Source organism: Accipiter gentilis, chromosome 30 (genome assembly GCF_929443795.1).
Source record: "Accipiter gentilis chromosome 30, bAccGen1.1, whole genome shotgun sequence".
Taxonomy (NCBI): Eukaryota; Metazoa; Chordata; class Aves; order Accipitriformes; family Accipitridae; genus Astur; species Astur gentilis.
The window spans coordinates 8,804,363-8,823,425 of NC_064909.1; the positions used below are offsets into that span (position 1 = coordinate 8,804,363).

The 19,063-nt window shown below is 36.5% G+C and overlaps 1 protein-coding gene across 5 annotated transcripts in view; it reads left to right on the forward strand.

Annotated features, from left to right (window-relative positions):
• Positions 1–19,063, forward strand: part of SYT14 (synaptotagmin 14) — a 93,179-nt gene extending 74,116 nt beyond the window's left edge. For 3 of the 5 annotated variants that reach the window (XM_049833992.1, XM_049833994.1, XM_049833991.1), the window contains 3 exons: positions 4,795–4,984; positions 8,093–8,149; positions 9,290–19,063. In XM_049833992.1, the coding sequence (XP_049689949.1) occupies positions 4,795–4,984; positions 8,093–8,149; positions 9,290–9,603 (561 nt within the window). In that variant the 3' untranslated portion in view covers positions 9,604–19,063. The remainder of the gene's footprint in view (positions 1–4,794; positions 4,985–8,092; positions 8,150–9,289) is intronic. The other 2 variants (XM_049833993.1, XM_049833990.1) reach the window with 1 other exon arrangement.

Genomic DNA, 19,063 nt, shown 5'->3' on the forward strand with positions numbered 1-19,063 from the left:
AAAATGAACTTTTAACTGCCCTCAGAGCATGGCCGCATTATTCCCTGTCATTAACTCCAGTTGGCTTAAGAGCAGAATTTATAAGCAGAACTTCAGGGTGTGGAAAAATAACAGTAGGAGATGAATATGTAAGTAACAAATATCCTGTTTCCATGGAATTATGGTGAAGGAAGACAAATAAATACATTTTACATATATTACCATAGTTGCAAATAGAGGATTCTCTATGTTGTAAGAGAGCAGAGAAAAAGATTAATGAAGATACTTCTTAGGGGTTCAGGTCTGACATTGTATGCATTCACATCCATTGGCACGAGGGAAGAAAGAGTGTTCTTTTTTTGATTGCCAACTGTTGTACAAATACAAATTTGTATTTTGTGAAATACAAATACCGCTTAATGGGAATGTTTTTGTTATATATTTATTAAAAAGTGATGTTTCTTCCCTAGATAATATATGCATAGAAGTCATCAAGGACAATAGCTTGGAGAATTAGTAATTAAGTTTTTGTAGAATATAACACACCTTACTCTTATAATCTAGTGAAAGGCACTGATTCTTTAAGTGTTGATCAAATAAAACTGCCTAACTTTGTAGTAAAGTACTATCCTGTGATGTCTATGGGAAGGTTTAGGTCCTTTGCACAAAGCTCTGTGTTATAAAATTGAAAAGCTGAAAATTTATAATTTACTGTAGTAAGACACACCTTTGAACCAAATATTTGGAATAGACTGTACCTAATATTTTTTTGCTTGTGTTTACTGTTAATAATACATTCTTGTTATGGCTAAATTGACAAAAATAGGTTAGAGATCTAGCATTAATATCCAGGAGACAAACTCAAGAGACAGCTTCTTGCACTGATCATCAATACCTTGACAATTCATCCAAGTTCTTAAAAATCTGCATTTAAGATTTTACAACAGTTCTTACTAGGGTATTCTGGTGCTTCACTGACCTTGAAAGGCTTTTGCTATTATGGAACCTTAGTCCTTTTTTTCCCTTATTAAAATACACAGTGTTTATAGAGGAAGAGAGAGAAGAGTTACAAAAATAAACTTATGTAGACAGATTATTTCAAACAAATGGTAACTTTTGGTCTAAATATTACGTTTTCTACAGTGGAGCTACAGTAACAAAGTGGCCTACAGATAGATTGAATGCAGATCTGTATGGAATGAAAAGCATCTGGTAGCACTGTAGTGTCATGAGATGAAAGCTTTGTTGTAGCTGAGTTTATATTCATGTTGTACCAATTAGCAATTTCAGTGTTAATATTTTACAGTTTGGCACGTGATCATGAAGGTTACATTTTGAGCAGGTAAAAATGTAACTTCTTGTCTTGCTTTTTTCTTGATGAGTTTGTTAGCACTCTTCTTGAATTTTGACTATGTAAACAGAAAAAAACCTCTATACACAGACTTGGAAAACTGTTATTCTCAATTCTAGTGCAGCTTATGGACTTAAAGTCAGGTTACTTACCAGAAGCTGTGATTATCATGGAATACCTGACGGAAAACAATGAATGGGTTTCCACAATGTGAACAATAAACTGTGTGGTGGAGAAAATACTTTTGAGAAGACATCTAATAGTTCTCAGTATCCCTGATTTTAACTTTGTCCTGCAATGAAAAGTCTTTCTCCAGTTGTTGATCTGAGCCCTGTTGATCCCAGCTGTCTCTTTACCTTCCCTGTTTCCTGTTTCTTCTTTTCTTCCTCATAGGATCTTTCTGTTTTCTTTCAAAAGAAAACTGACAAAATACAACCTCACCTTCCCCTTTTTCTCATCTCTTTTACCTACTCACCCCCCAAATTCTCTGTTTTCTCCCTTATCATAGACACAGAAATTATACTTCGGTTTATGTTGTTAACCCAGTAACATCAGTCTGTCTTCTAATCTGCTTCACTCCTCACTGCTTCATTTTTCTTCTTAACCATCTCACTTTCTTTTATATTAGGATTTTCCAGTTCATAATTGAAAAGCAGAGTATTTTTTTTAAATATGTTTGGGTCAGCATGAAATAAAATGGATTGGAGTCTTTTTTTTATGTGAAATGGAAAACAAAATATTGTTTAGATTGTTTCTTCAGTGAATTTGGTTGCTTTGTTTTAATGTCTTTAAACTTCTGTCACCGCAGCATTTTGTAGGAAGGAGATTCATAAGTTTATTATACATGAGGGATTAAACACCATGCTTTTGTTTGTTTCAAACCTGCCACCTGTCTGAAAACAAAAGGCAAAATATTTTGGTTTAGAAAATATTGTAGGAATACATTTAAGTTAGACCCTCTCTCCTGGTTTTCAGCTACATCTACCAATTCTATCAGTGCAACGGTTTTAAGGTACAGCCACTTAGTTGCATTTCCATCCACTTACAGATCTGAACCATCACCTGGGTCTTCTCATCCCACCATTCAGCTGATGAGATCCTTTTCTCTGGCCTTGACAAATGCAGTCTTGCGCTTCTCACATCCACTCAGGATTCTGTTGTAAAGGAATTATATTTCTAGCCCATCCTTAGGTAACTTTGTAATATCACACTTGTTTCATTTTTCAGTTGTTTTTCCCCTTCTCTAATATATCACGCAGAAGCTACTTGTCTTCCTTTTCAAGGCACTTCAGGACTCATTCCCACTCAGTCATCACTCATTTACTATTTGCTATTTCTACCATTCCAAATGTTATTCTGATACCTGTTGTAATCAGTTTAACTCTGTCATAAACTGAATTAGACTGAATCCCTATAAGAACATTAGTAAACTGTACAAATAAGTCACAATTAGGAAAAAAGTGGTATCATCACCTTCTCTCAGTACAGATGTCAGAGCCCTTTGAGGCTTTGGGAGGGAGTGTTACCCAGCTGCTCACTTCGTGTTATATCTTTTTGGGGGATTTGCAGCACGATCACAATCAAATTTGAGACCTAAGCTTTGAACAGTATCACGTTGAATGTGGTTAAATTCCTGGCCCAACAAAATAGTAAGATGGATAAGCATGACAGGGATAATGTGTTAACAATTTTAAAAGACCAGAAAACTTAAGTAATAGCTGCAGTTTTGACAGTCTGAGGCTTTCAAGTGAGCAGTGTATACTGACTGCTGAATCAACTCATCTTTCTTTTAAATTTTCCATTTTGTATTCTGCTGTTGAAGTTAGGAATCAAAAGTTCCCTGTTTTGTGAGTGCCAAGAATCGGAGAATGAATGTATACTTGTAGTTCAATGTCAGCAATTTACAATTTGCAACCCATTTGAAATTTATTCTTGGAATTGAATAGAGAACTACTGGAGAAATAACCAGAGACTTAAAATTCAGAATTTGCAGCTTGGGCAATGGAAGTCAGGGAATTTTGTTGAGGTCCTTCTTTAGTAGTAAGAATACATTTGCCAGCTACAGTGAATGTTTGTTAGTGATGAACTAGATTGCTACTTGAAAATTCTGCCAGACTTCTTGGAAATGTTCTATAGAGAAGAACTAGTTAAAACATCAATATGGAGGATGTTATTGTAGGTTCATAATTTCTTCTTGTATATCATGTCTTCTATAATTTGAGATTCTGTAATGCATTTGGGCTTTATATATCAGATCAAGTTACCTGCTTTTAAAGTTAACTTTTATCTTTATGAAGATTTGTGCTATTTAGGTTTTAGGACTGATCTTGTGCCCATGTCAGCTGTTGCTGGAAATGATAGAGACATTTGGAATCTGGAAGAATCAGCTTCACAAAATCATCATGACTTCTTGAAAGACTGCTGCCAGATTCCCAAATGAGTCAAGCCATATCTGAAAGATCTGTGGATCCAATTTACATTTTTTTTCTGAGAGAATCATAAAGGGATATACTGGTAATTCAAAAGTCTCTTCTCGGCTACGAGGCAAATTGCCGTGCTGTTGGCTAGATTCCATCCAGTTTCTTATTTTCAGTGGTACAACTCTTATGTGCCAGTGCATGAAAGTAAGAAATGAAAGTAGGAACAACTATGGTATGATCAGCATGGCAGTGTAAAGAAAGTTGTGGGGTTTTTTTCTTTTTATTAAGGCCAATAATGAGGGGTTAAAATGATAAAAATTAATATTGGAAGTTCCCATCAAAGATGCGATGTGGTAAGAATTGCATGACAGAGCTGAATTTTTTGGAAGCTTGCAGGGTGGAAATTAAAGTATCACTTGCTGAGCTTTAGGATGGCATTCTTCCTTTCCCACCCAAGACAAAGGGTCTATTGCAGTTCTGTATCCCTGGATCAGTTAAATTCCTTGTAATCTAATTTATTCTAGACAGAGTGCACTTTTCTATTTGCATGTGTTCTGTTATTTTGCTACTCATAAATTCTCAGTCTAGAGAATAACCTTTACAAAGGATGAATAAGAATTTCTTGCATTTTGTTATCTTCAAAGTTCCACTAGTGTTTTACATTTTTGGAAAGTAAAAGATCCAAGGTTTAATGTTCTCCGGGATGCTGACAAATTACGTTACAGGTCTTATCTTAGCAATTGAAGTAAATAGGGACCATAAAGGCTGCTCTTCATCTTCTGCTATTATTTCTCCTGAATTATGAAGCAACGGAAACACAAAATTAAGAATTGTTTTAATTCCAAACTGCTTTAGTCTTTGTAACCTTTTAACATATGCAAACTAAGTATATATTAAGGATGTACATTTCTTATTGGGTGATTGAATGGAACTTCTGTTATTGTCAGAAAGTTGCTTTCCTAATTTTCTGTGCATTATTCTAAAAATTTACTTCCCAGTAACATTGTTCCATAAAATACATAGAACTTTTTATCTGTTTTATAGGGTTGTGACTCTCAAATGAGCATGTCAGAAGTGTCCTGCAGTGAAAGTACCTCCTCTTGTCAGTCTCTGGTACATGGCTCAGCTCCAGAAATCCTCATTGGCCTCCTTTATAATGCTACAACTGGAAGATTATCAGCAGAAGTGATAAAAGGCAGCCACTTCAAAAACTTGGCAGCAAACAGACCACCCAGTGAGTGAAAATCTTTTTTCATCCTAATGCTTCTGTACTGGTGGGGCTCTCAGTAGCAAGGACTTCAATCCTATCATTTAGTCTTACCCAATCAAAATGAAATAGAGCAATCATCAACTAATCTGTTTCATGTTTTATATTTCTAGTCAGTTGGGAAATAGCAAAAATCTAAAATTCAAAATATTAATTGTAAGTTGACAAGACTTTATTTTTTCATGATGACTGACTAATAAATTACCTTTATCATAATGATTAATTGCTAAATTACTGATGCCTCACATCACAGGCCAAGAATAAAAAGTTAGTGTTTAAAGAGAAAGTACATGCCAGCTATTATTAATATAAACACTCTGAACAGTTATTGCTGTTCCTAGAGGGGTTGATACTGCAGTCTTTAATTGCTTATATGCCTGTGTATATGCGGCAGTAATATATGTAACTTGGGAATGTCAGTAAAGACAACAGAGAAATGAATTGAGACCTTTGGCATGTTTACTGTGCAGAAGGAATGTTCATCGGAAAGGACTTGAACTGTGCGTTCAAGCATTTGTTCAAAAATATATTTGTCTGAAATATCTGTGAACTTTATGTACTTCTAAATTGGAGGCAGATGGAATGTCACACACACAGAATGTTTTTACTGTCTCTAATTCTTTGATATAGCTTGAGAAAATTCAGTAATGAACTTTTAAATTTTTTTTAAATTGTTTTTAGATGATGAGTCTGATTTACGTAACTTGTAGACATACTTTACCTGTTCGTCTTGATTTTGTCTGGAGGCTCAGGTTTTAGCCCCTCTTTCTGTTTTTTAATCCCCAGATTTTATGGCACTAGCAGGTTAACTGGCACTAGTAGATTATGTAGCAGGCTGCCAACATTTTATAAATGGTTTGCACATCTCACTTTGTCTTCAGAGTTTAGGAAGTAAGCCAAACAACTTGAGACTGATGCTCTCCTCTCTCTTTCTTGACCCGTGTTTTACTCTATTCATTAATTACATTTGGCTGAGCCTTACTCTGCTTTGCTTTCTTTATACTTTTCACACTGATGGAGCCAGACTTTGTTAACATGGCCAAAGAAGGAAGGCAGAAGAAGAATCTCTCATACTTTTATATAATTAGGTAGCTGCCCCAGAGTCACCTCTTCGGAGACAAAGCATTGAAATAGATGGGGAAATCCAAGAAGGCCCAAGGACACTGGGGCGGGGAAGGAATGAATAGGAGGGAAGACTTGGAGAGAAGGGGTCATGTGTTCCCTTAAAGCATAAACAGTAGGTGGCTTATGCTTATCTTTCTGAAATCTCTAGAGAAAGCCAAGTTTTTCTTAATATTTAGAATATGCAAGTTAGATGTGGGTTCAGTACTTGTTTTGAAGATAGATATGTTCATTCCCTGGTATGTTAATTCCCAAAATGGGTTCTGGGGGCCCATGCTGTCTAGCTTACACATGTGTGTGTGTCACTGGGGTCAAAAATCTGTTTCAGATTGCAAGAAAGCAGCATAGAACATGGCACATAGCCCTGTAATACCATGTTCTGTCTAACCTTTTTGGAGGGAAGATCTTGTGTGTTAGCTTTTGTCATACCCTGTGAAGGATAGGGGGAAGTTTTGATATTCATAATAATAATAGTCCAGTCCTGTTTAGCCAAATGCAGGTTTGGAGTTCTGTTGTTTGTAGAAATCTGGAAGCTAATGCACTTTTTGGGTCTGGTAAGACCACGGACAGAATATTGTGGAATCCAAGTTTCTTCTGTGGGCTGTTTTGTGCCATGTGTCTCTCCCTGCCCCCCAGCAGTGGTAGCATCTTCTTGTAAACTCTTGGACCCAGGTACATACCACTGCCATTTCCTAACTCCCTGTCAAGAACATTGTGGACACATACCAGCCTCTTTCTATGCCATCATTTCCACAAAATGAAAACTAAGGCCCATAGGGATGATGATGAAATGCTCTGATCAAATTTGTTGTTTGTACCGTCAGTGGTCCAAAATCCTGAGAAGTACTGCAAAGTACATGCACAGGTCAGTTTCCATTCAGGTCTTGAGAAACTATGATACAAATGGAAGCAATTATTCTTTCCCACATGCGATCCTTTCTGTAGTCTAGGGGTTGTGAACCTATGCAATTTTTGTGAAATGCTTCTGCAGCAAATATGGATTGAGTCCTACATTTCTGATTCTTGGCAGTATATACTCCTCTGCTGCATATTTATATGTTATATAGTAACTCATTTAGCAACCAAGTACAGGCAAATAGGCCAAATCCTGCAGGCAACAGCAGCTGGTGTTAGAATGTGTCTTTGTTTCTCTGTGTGACAATTAATATTTTGTCTGAGAAAAAGGTGCTTCTTAGTATTCTTTAAAATTTTGTTGAAACGGGGTACAAGCTTTTGCACATTAAATGCATGTGTGTGTATGCATGCACACACGCACATTAAATCCATAAACACATGGATTTTAACAAGTGAGATCTTTGCATTTTAAATAGAGACCCATAGTTGAATTTCAGATGCAAGCATCCCTCAGCTACTTTTAGAGATCAGATCAGAGTCATTCTCATGCCCAAGTCCATCAGTACTCAAAAAACTAAAGTATTACAATCAAATATCTGTTACTATAAAAGCTAAGGGCAAAACCAGCTTAGTTTTCAGTTTGGTGATTTTTCATTTTATTGCTTTTAATATATGAAGTATAATTACTCTGTGCAGTTTTTCTTAATATGCTGGAGTTTGCATGAAAAAGCATAAGGTTTGATAAAAAGGATACAGTGATTTTTACCCAGTCTTCTATAATCTAATCGTTTGCATGGTTCTTTCTATGTTGAGTGTGCTGTAGAACCCAGTAGCTATTAGTGCTAAGATAACTCATTATGTAAGTGGTGTAATTTTTGTTAAAGATTACGCAAAAACTGCACAAAATTTTCATTTCATTAAATTTTACCCAACAATCCTTTTGTTCAATCCTTTTTCTGATCTATGCTGCTAAGTTTTTGTGTTCTTCCACTCCAGTGAATAGTGTTTCCTCTTAAACTTTAACCTTTGATCCTCTCTCACCCAACTATTGACATCTGGTCATTATTTCTTTTACTGCTTTCCACCCCCTGTTGTCAGACGGACTGTTCTGTTGTCTAAAACACTTGATAGGTGGACAGGTTTATATAATCCGAGGTGAGTTCCTGCAGAAACTAATTGGATGTTGTCTTTTTCATGCAAAAGAAAACTTGCCAGCAGTAAAGCTATCCACGGCTGCCTACCATACTGGTTTATAAAACTAGATGTTTAATATTTGTGGCACTCTTTAATGCAAAAGTTGCATTTATCTCTGATTATGGATGTTGGGATTTCAGTGTACCTGCAAAGTGAAAATATTCAATGTGTTTCTATTACATAAACTCCAATCTTTTAATAATATTATTCATTAACATGAATATTACAGGAATAAAGAGTGAAACACCAGATTGTTTTATACAGTTTAATATTTCTTAAAATCAGTTAACTTCATGAAATGCGCATCCTTCTGCAGGAGAATGGCTTGCTGCTTCTAGTCAAATGAAAACAGAGCTTTAAAAATAAGGGTTTCTACCCAAATACTAACACCCAGTGTGTGCTAACCACATTTACTTGAATCAGCTTCTTAAACGTACTTCCTAAGAGCACTGTACAAGCTGGACTTTAAACAACCATCCTGAATTATGCAAAAACATACTTCTCTTTAAAGGTGTATTAAATTTATTCCTTCATGAATCTAGGAATTAAGAGAGTTTTTGTATTCTGTAAACTTCCACCTTTGAATGCACTTTGCTACATTTTGGTCTTTAAAATAAATAAAATTGAAAAGCCCAAAGCGAGAACCACATCCATGCAGAGATTATTCTTAAACATTTCATTCTGGCTGTTTTGATATCGTCACTGTGTATCAGCGTTATTTTTTTTCCTCTTCATTAGTTGCCTTCATTCCACTTCGTTTATTCTTATTCTCTGAAAATTCAGTGGTATGCTTTACAGTGTTGTGGCTAGTTGGAGCTTGCTAAGTGTTAATGAAATTTGTTTAGAACAAATAAGGGGGGTCGAGGGGAAGAGGATTATGAGGTATAGCTTTAACTTAATCCATTTACATAGTACTGAAGCTAGTTAATTTGTTAGCGTGTTTGTTATAATTTTGCTTACTTGTCATCTTTCCATGTGTCTAAACTAAGCTGTGTTCAGTCAGCCTGGTATACTCCATATCCTTCTATCTTGTAAATATCTCATTCTCAGAAACTTTTGTTCTAAGATATCTGACATTCCAAAATATGATTTATTTTGTAGATACCTATGTTAAGTTAACACTGTTGAACTCGATGGGGCAAGAGATGTCCAAATGCAAAACTTCAATCCGCCGAGGGCAGCCAAATCCAGTATATAAAGAAACCTTCGTTTTCCAAGTGGCACTGTTTCAGCTTTCAGATGTGACGCTCATACTGTCTGTATATAATAAGCGCAGCATGAAACGAAAAGAGATGATAGGGTGGATTTCCTTAGGTCTCAACAGCTCAGGAGAAGATGAACTCAATCACTGGACTGAAATGAAAGAATCTAAAGGACAGCAAGTATGTAGATGGCATACTTTACTAGAATCATAATGGACAGTACAAAGTGCAGTCATGGTTTTAAGGGAGTTTGGTCTCTCAAGAAGATGATCATCCCCCGTCACAATCAACAGATTTGTTGTGGAAGTAAAAAACGAAAATTGAGGTCAACATTCCATCATAAAGAACGCACAACATGCAAAATGGTGGGATTTAATATTTAATCTTCACTTAGTGTCAGACACTTCCTTACTGTCAGAGAAGCCTTGCTGTACACAGATATGTTAGCGGTCTCTCCCCCATCCACCTGATGCTGTATTTGTTCGGGTTTGTTTTGTGGTTTTCAATTTAGAAACATTTTATGTAAGGTTCTCCAAATTAATGTAAGCTCCTCCTTGTGTACTTTTTGTATTGCTTTAATACTGTAGCTTCTGACCTGCCTGCATTCAGATTAAAGGTCAATAATTTGCACTTTGAGAAAAAGTTAATGATCTGTAGAGCAAAAGAAAAAAAAAAAACACCGGTGGAGAACACTTATTAATATAGCTAATATGTATATACTGTTGTTTTACACTGAGTTTCTTTCCAGGAGCCTAGTACAAGTAAGTTTTCATTTTTTGATATGCAGTTGGTTTGAAAAATACTAGCATTTGGGCATCGGGTGAACCTTGACATCAAACTAATGTTTCTTCAATCTGTGACAGGAACGAGCTCTATATATGGCATAAATTGGGTTTTTCCCTCTTGCCTGTACTTCTGCCTAATCCAAAGAGACCAGATCATTAGTTTGGTCCCTTCCAAATCTCCTTAGACAGGTTGTACTGTAGAACTATGTAACTTTCTGTTGAAAGCACTTCCTGTATTCATGTATTCCAATGTAGGAAGCTCATAGAGCACGACTTTACTAAAATATATTTTCATTAAACAAATTGATACAAATTTCTTTAAAACATCAGCAGTTGGAAGTTAGGTTGAAAACCTGTGAACGAAGTGGAAGCAATTGAACTACTCCGAATGAATGTGAAATACTGTGGCTTTGGTTGAAAACGGTATCTGTTTGAGTCTCTTCTGAGCTGTTTGAGGGATTACCGTATGCTGTTGTTTGGAAGTAGAGAGCAGACCAGGAGTTTTTACCTTTCTTCTTGCAGAAGAGAACATCAGTAAGTTATTTTTCTAGTGATTTGCCAGCAATTGAATGAATGTTCACACCCAAAATAGAAGTTTGCTTTGCTTACATTCAAGTTGGGAAACACAGCTTTCTAATGACACAACTGAGAAGCCACAGTATCACAAGAAAGTTTGCCATCAGATAAACGTTCATGGCTTCCACCGAAATGAAGGAAGTATCTGTGCTTCTGAGATTCCTATTTGTCCCAAATACTTTAACTGGAATCGCGGTAGTTTACTGACTGCTGAATCTAATTCATATTACTGAAATTGTGGATTATTGAGTAAACATATTTTTGAAAAGCTTCCCAATTCAAATATTCTTTTTGCCTCTAATTATAAGTTTCATATACTTTTAACTGTTGCTGTATGGAAGCAAGCATTTTTTTTTCTTACAAATGATTGTGATGTCTCACTAATGTAGGACTTCACTGACTGTTGTATCACTTGGTGGGTAGAATAGTGACATTTTGGGTTTTGTTGAGAGAATTAGTGGTAGTCTAGAGCGTTCTCATTAGGACAAATGTTTTTCTCTTGAATTTATTTATAATACCTGTGAACAATCCTGGCTTTAGGGTATACAGACAGTCAAGTACAGTGAGAGTGGAGACAGTGAGTATGCTGTAATAAAGATATTTCACATGGTTCTCAAATTCTCACACTATTTAACTATCATTAAGTCCTTTTTAAATGATATTGTAATTCCACTTCTTGGTTTATTTGGTGTCATTTGAGGGGTTTATTTGCAGAGCCAGGCTTTCAGTTTTTATTGATTTAAAGATTTAAAATGTTATTACAGGCCTTTGTTTTTTCTGGTATTGTGCTGCTGCTTCCCTTACAGAAGCTTTATTTACTAAATACAAATTATACAAAAACTTTCTTTAAACAGGAATGGTCTTGCAGTAATACAATACAGGTTGTCTCTTTCAGTCCCTTTTGTTGTGAAATGTAATGTTGAGTGTAGAATTTAATAAAAAAATCAACATTAATTTTGTTTGCATAAGGAAAATGCCCAGATTTTCCCAATCCTTTCAGCTTTCCATATAATAGAAACACTGACTTAGAAGCTGTTCAAAAGCAATTTTTCAACGGATGTGGAAGTGTTTTTACTCATTCTGTTTGTGGATATTTGGATGCTCTTTCCTAGAGCTGAAAGTTTTCTCTTGATGGTAGTCTCTTTGTACAGGTTTTGCTTTATAAAATAAGGTACAGTATTTAACAGCAAGAACTGAGCTAATTAATTCCAGTGGAGAATATACTTAACATCACCATTGAACAGATGAAGTCAGTTTGGAAGGTGCAGCAAATAACCTCTTAGAGAACCAAACTAAACTAAATTGTGCCATGACTTGGGTTTCTGTTTGTAGGTTCCATCGTTTCAGCTTTACATCAAACCATTCAGATTTCTAAGACACTGAAATCTTAATTTAGACACAGCAGAGTTTTATAGTAGTCTGTGTTGGGCACATTTGGGAAGAGGAATCTCTTTCTAGATCATGTGACTTTTCCCAAGGTGTCCAGGTCCAGCCTGTGCTTCACAGAAGCAGGTAGGTTTGGCTTACTTGGTTTTGTACTGTAAAAAGGGTGGGAACTGAACGTATAAAGAATGGAAATGAATGTGTAATTTTGAGGCAGCAGAATATGGATTTGCCATGCAAAACCAGTCACACCAATAATTGGATTCACCCTGGGATTTTTATGAAATAGTTGTAGTATCAATAGCTGTCATGTTGTTTTTTCTTCCTAGATCCCATTCTTAGGATTTGTTTGTAATTTTGTTTTTTTCTTATTGCTTTATGCAAACCTTTACTTTTGTATTTCAAATCTGCCTTTAGATACTGGGGTTTTTTAAACCCTGCATAAGGGCTTATACATACAGTATGGTTTTGTGCATTCAGTTAGGTCTTAAGCATGGAACAGAATTTCTAAAGAACAAAGTATTGGAAACAAATTAGAGGCATTTGTATTTTCCTCAGAGTTGTCTGTGGGTTTTTTTATAGCTTTTTGTGTTTACCTTTGTTCAAAAGTACAGTAAGTACTTGGATACAGTAAGTACTTGGAAGAGTTTATCAAATTACTTTTCTGTGTGCCAATATACCATGTAGAGATTACAGTTCTTGAACTGAATCTGTTTCCTGTCAGTGTAGCCTTAAATAATTATAGAACAGGGATGTTCTTACAGATTCTATTCTTGAAAATATTGCATCCTTTCTGCATATGATCTGTTTGTTTTAATATTTAGAACATTCCACATAGGTCTTCTTGAAGTATTATAAATATGAAAAAGTTGGTTAGTTCCTTTCTGTGGTAAGGGCAAGATGGTGAAGGGCAGTGCAGACAAGCATGAAATCACTGCACATAAGGATGAGAGCTGGTACAGCACCTGCAGGACATCGCTGCCTCCCACATGCATGGAGGCAAGGAGTCAGCAGAGCCATGCTTCTGTTCCCCATTCAGCCAGGTGGCACAAGGAAGGAGGATAATACTGGTAAGATGCAAGGCTTGGTCCCTGTGGTGCTGCCTCATGCTCAGGACTTAAGACATCCATGTCATAACCACACTGCGAGGTCTGGCTGCAAAGGCAGAAGTTAGGCAAGGCGTAAGATCTGCTCCTGGAGAAATATGACGTAATTTCTAAATCTGATTGAGATCCTCTAACCTCATTAGTAATTAGATTTCGAAATACGTTGAGCCCTTGGGATGAATACATATGGTCTTACGGGAGCTGAACATTGTTTATCAATTAAGAGAACGCTTGAGCTGAAAACAGATTTTATGGCATCTACTGTAGGAGATATTTTCACCTGTAAATTTTTGCAACCATTCCTGAAGGCACATGCAGTGCCAGCATCAGTACCTTCCCATTTTTCATACCTTTGGAGCATTTTTTTTTTTTTTTTATCTAAAATTTGTGTTTGTGTTACTGATTTATTCTCTCTTCTCTCTAACTTGCTCCTGCAAACTCCCCAGCACCCTGGGAAGCTGTCTGTGGCAGTCTCTGGACCTTAGAAGTCACAGGCACTCTACACCTGTTACAGTAAGGTACTGGTGCAAAATTTCTGGGACCTGTCCAACTCCCTAAGAGTTCTGAAATGCAAACCATCAGTTTTAACGTGGTGAAGCAGAAGAAAACTTTTTTCTTTGAAGGAGACATTTTCATGTAGGAATTGAACACAGATCGCTATTACACATACAAGTTCTAACGAAAAGTCTGCGGTAAAAATCAAAGAAAGAGGTTTGAGGGGAAGCCTTTTGGCCTGAGCTGTTCCAACTTGAAACTAACAGCAGAATGCCCTTTCATTTAACTGAGAGTTGTATTGAGCCCTTTACTTACTCATCACACTTTTCTGGAGGGAAAAAAAGCTGTCCTGTTTAAAGCAGACTTTAAAATTAAGGCTTGTTACTTGTAGGGCAGACTGACTTCCTCCTGAACCTGAATTCTCGGTAACAGCTAAACATCCACTTCATTCTGCCACTGATGTGCATGTCTGCTTGCCATTAATGTTAATGAGAGGAGCCCATGGGCATCGACAGGAGAGTAGGCCTGATCCTGAAAGTATGAAGTGCAATAGGATCAGTAGGTCGGAGCAGTGGTACAGCATGGCACCTGCAACACAGTCAAATGTGATTTCAGTTATGAATGGAGGTAAAAACCCAAATATCTGGACACTGTCACAAACTTGTTATTTAATCATCTCTTATTTCCATTTCTTCTTTTCCTCAGCTTCTGAAATTTTTTTAAAACTTAATATTAAAAATGTTAAAGCAATCCCCAAACTTTTTGATCATTTTAACTGGAACATTCAGCAAAGTTTATTGCTAGAATGAGCCATCAAGAATGTTCTGTATTTTTGGTCTGTTTAACTCAACTGCCAGATTTGTAGTGCATCACAGCTGGATTTCAGACTACTTTGTTCTGATGGTAGTTTTTGAGGGGAAAGTCACAGGAGCGTTTGCTTGTCAGTGAATCAACGCCTGATGAAGAGATGTCATCTGAGAGTGAAAGCGTTAAAACAGGAGACGGCTTCACGCAGTAGCAGCGACAGTGACTCAGATTCCACTCCTGCAGCCTTGCGGCCCTCAGAGGGCCCTACTCAGAGAAACTGTGACATCTGAATTGTGGGAGTTTATACGTTCAAAGCAGCACCGGTCTGTGTGGGCATTCTGTGGCTTCTAACCTAGTGTATTTTACAGATGTAAGCAGGGCAGACGGTGTTTATTTGCCGAGTGCGAGTAGGGCGAGTACCAGCTGCCCCACAGTGACACAGATTAGTTTAGCCTTAAGAACTTATCACTGCCCCTCCTTAAATTCAAACAGGATTTCTTCCTGTCTGCAGACTATGCAGAAATCTTCCACATCCAACGTGTCTGCTTATATTATGCCTACCTGAATACGGCACAATTGTATTAATGCTAGCACGCTTAATTAATTCAAATGTAACATGATGTGACTGAATTAATAAATTGGTCTGATACACACTGGATCAGGTTTTGCTGTGCAGGCTTATGCTGATATAATGTAGAAAGCACATCCTTTTGCAGAGGAATGTGCCAGTAGTCAGGAAAGTGGGTAGTATTGCTCCTGTAGGAATGAAGACTGGGAAACAGCTATGCCCAGAAAATAGGCAGGGCTAGCCTAATAGCAAGAAGAATTCTTTCACTTCCTTGGAAGCATCTACGGGTTGAGCTGGCATAAAGCCTCCAAAAGCTGCCTGTCTCTGAGGACCCTACTCAGGAGAGCAGAAGCAGTAATACCATACCACTGAAGGAATACCTCATGGGCATTCAGAGATGTAATTGATGTCATCCTTTTTCTCTTATATCTGAGGCCAAGAGTTTTGCCCATTCTATCAGGTTAATTTTTTTCCTGTGTTTTGCAAATCCTGCGGACGTTCACTGCATGACAAGGTTCTAAAGTGGATTGCTTCATAACTTTCGGTTCATTTCCAAAGCATGAGTTTGAATGAATTTACAGAATTAACCAGAAGCATTATAGCTTTGAGATGTAATCTCTAGGCCATAGTGCAAGCAAGGGGCAGGGCTTTGAACAAGTTTTGATAGTAAATTTTGCAAATGGCTTATTATGACATTTTAAGAAAATTTCTAAGCAGTTGAATGTATTAGGGAATATTTACAAAAAAGGATATAGAGCAATGATCTTTTTTTTTACTGTACAGCTAGTTTGCTGTCCTTTCCAGCAAACCACAAGGTTGATTAGTGCTCAGTACTGTTTCATTTATGGTAACTATTTTTAATGTGATTTTCATGACAAAGCGTAACTAGTGAAACCTTTTATTCAATTTTTCCCTTTCTTTGCTTTTTTTAAGGAGAGATTTCTCCTTCTATAGTATATATACTTTCTTACAGAGCTTTCTTACCTATTTTTATATAAGATTATTTAACAATGTAAAATTAAATGCTCTATGAGCAAGCTATATCACTGTTACACAATCTGAAGTGCTAAATACAATGACTAAGGGCCTGAACCTACTGCCTTTTACCCAGGTCCTGGTTTAACCACACATCTTTCATGTTGTGTAGTACCTTTCCCTATAAGCAATTCCATCTATTTCTCCAGGATGACTGAGAGATAGGCACTATTAACATGAATAACAGTGGTAAAACGGAGCCTCCTCTCCATCCTTAGCGGGACATCTGTCATGAATAAAGGCTGCTAGCTCTGTCCCAAAAGTATAGTTATAGATTATAGTTCCCTTGATCTTCAGTAATTTTGAACTTGTTTTCTGGTGACTATAAGCTAATAACTGATCTTAGTGAATACAACTATTGAATTGCGCTGTTATCAGCAAGACTATTAAAATGTGTTTCACATTTTAATTCATTCTTTCATTGGGATATAAGAAACTGGATTTGTGAAGCATTATATTGCATAGAGATAGCACACATTCACCACATTTTTTAAAAGTATGAAATACACAGTATGTAGCATTTTCTTGCATACTTTTATACTGCCTGTATGCCACCGATGCAGTCGGTGCCTTCTTTCTTTTGTATAAAACTAACAGAGAAACTAAAGTTATGGTGTGTAAGCAATGTGACTGCAACTGGGGAGATGTCTTAACCTGATTATTCCTAGTACAGGAGGTTTCAAATGGCAGTTCAGTTTAACACAATGCATTTCTTTGAATTTGAAGTTTTCCCCTTTCCTTCCTCACCCCCTTTCCAAGGAACCTCCTCATACGACTGTTTATTCTTAATTGATTCCTGTGTTTGATGTAAGTCACATGGTGTTAACCAAAGAACAAAGTCTGTTTCTAATTCTTTGGACAAATAATGTTTGGACTTGCTATTACTTAAAGACAGAAATGATGTGCTGGATCTCTTTGAATAAATACAAAATAGGCTTCTGTAAATGTGACTCACAGCCGAGAACTCAAGATACCTCTTTTCTGACTGATTGTGCATTGTTGTTATCAGTAGCAAAGTGTTTGAGTTGTATCTCTTTGTGCATTTTAATCAAAATCCCATCACAAGCAAAAATATGGGAATGCTGTCCAGTTAGCTTGTTTTACCCATTTTATACCTATATCTGAAGTGTATCTTTGGGAACAGATTTGGCTTTTCTGTGTCTGAAGTTCTGATATTATATAATAACTGTCTAGTGTATGCTGGTCTTACAGAAACCGATTCATGCTGCATTGTATGTACATTTCCTACCAGTATCCCTTCATTGTGTATTTTATGTAATATAACACAGTTTTCAACTACTGTTCCGACTTGAAATTCCTTAAATTTCAGTGCATGTATAGCCTTAAACATTTAAGACACCAAGCACAGTTTTAATGGGAATAGGTTATATTTGCAAGTCCTGTTTGGCGCAGAACTCAGAGAATTATTTTTATATATCAATCAAAGATTGTAGAAAATGGCTATATTGCAGTCATGTTATCAACCATGCTTCTAATTATATGCATTTTAAAAAAAGCATTTTTACTAAAGTTTTTAGAGGTGAAATATCAGTGCTCGTTTCCTTTCTTGAATTGCTTATTTTGTTTTCATACTTTCATTTCTGTACAGAACCTTGGAGCCCCTAACTCATGTCCGTGGCTGAATTTACCCCTATTTTCAGAATTCCTTGAGCTGCTTTTCTTTTCTCTACATTTTTAAGTTGAATAAGCAGTAATTAAAATTCTCTAAAATATTTTTTTTACATTTTGACAGTAACATAATTAGAGCAAATGACTGTTTGCAACTGTTTATGCAGCTTATTAAAGTCTTAGGACTTTGAAACTGTCATTATAATCCAGATGAAGACATGTTTCATGGCATTTCAGTCCACAGCAGGTGAAGACGGGAGTTCTGGCGATGAATGTGCAGATCTGCATACTGGGTGTCAGATTGTAAATCCCCAGAGGGGTTTATAATTAAGTGTCACATTGTATCTACAGTATCTCCAGTTGTGTGTTGCCAGATACTTATTTTGTTTTCTTTATTATTACCTAGCAAAAACCTACTTTTATCATTTTGTGCTACTGTATATTAATCTTGAGGGTTTCCAGTATGCAAGGTTAGTTTAACGTTGTCAGTTCTCTTTTTGTAAAAAAAGCTGGACTTCCAGCATACACATCCCATTACACACCCCCTGATTTTGGGGAGAGGCAGAATGCCACCAGCTGCTTTTAGTTATATTTACCTGTACAGCACAGGTAACTATAATCCCATGTTAGTTTGCTTAAAACATGCTATAGTATGTTTTCAAATCATGGATCTGTCACAACATTAAAAATCGTCATTTTGCATATCTGAAGCTTTGCAGCTGTGGATTTGTATTTTGTTTGCTGTATTTGTACTGATTACTCTGTGAAGTGTATTTTTGTCAGTTTGAGGACTGGAATGGGTATCCTTTGGTTATTTCAAAGTATTTTCTGTACATGGAATCAGCTTTTTGCATGTGAACTTAATTGCTGGAAAGTACTTAAAAAAAAAGGAAAAATCACTTTTAAAGCCGGTTGTTGTCACTTTACTTTGGAATTCATTAGATCGTAAACAAATGTAATAGACTTCACTGTTTAGAAGATAGTAACACTTGGTCAACCATTTGAACTGCTGTCTGTGTTAAAAAGAAAAACTTTTTTATCTTGGCAAGCTAACTAATCCTAGCCCTTGCACACTTTTTGGCTCCGCTTCCAAATTTCCTAAGTTTCCCCAGTTCTCTTTCTGTTCCTCACAGTCTTTGTTGATGTCATGAATCTTCTACTTAGAGAATTTTAAATTAACCAGTGTGATAATGTTCTGACAAATACGATGTGTATACAGGCAAATAAAGACACACTCAGGTGATCATTCTGATTGACTTTATACAGTTTTCTTCTGGGGTCATCTGCGA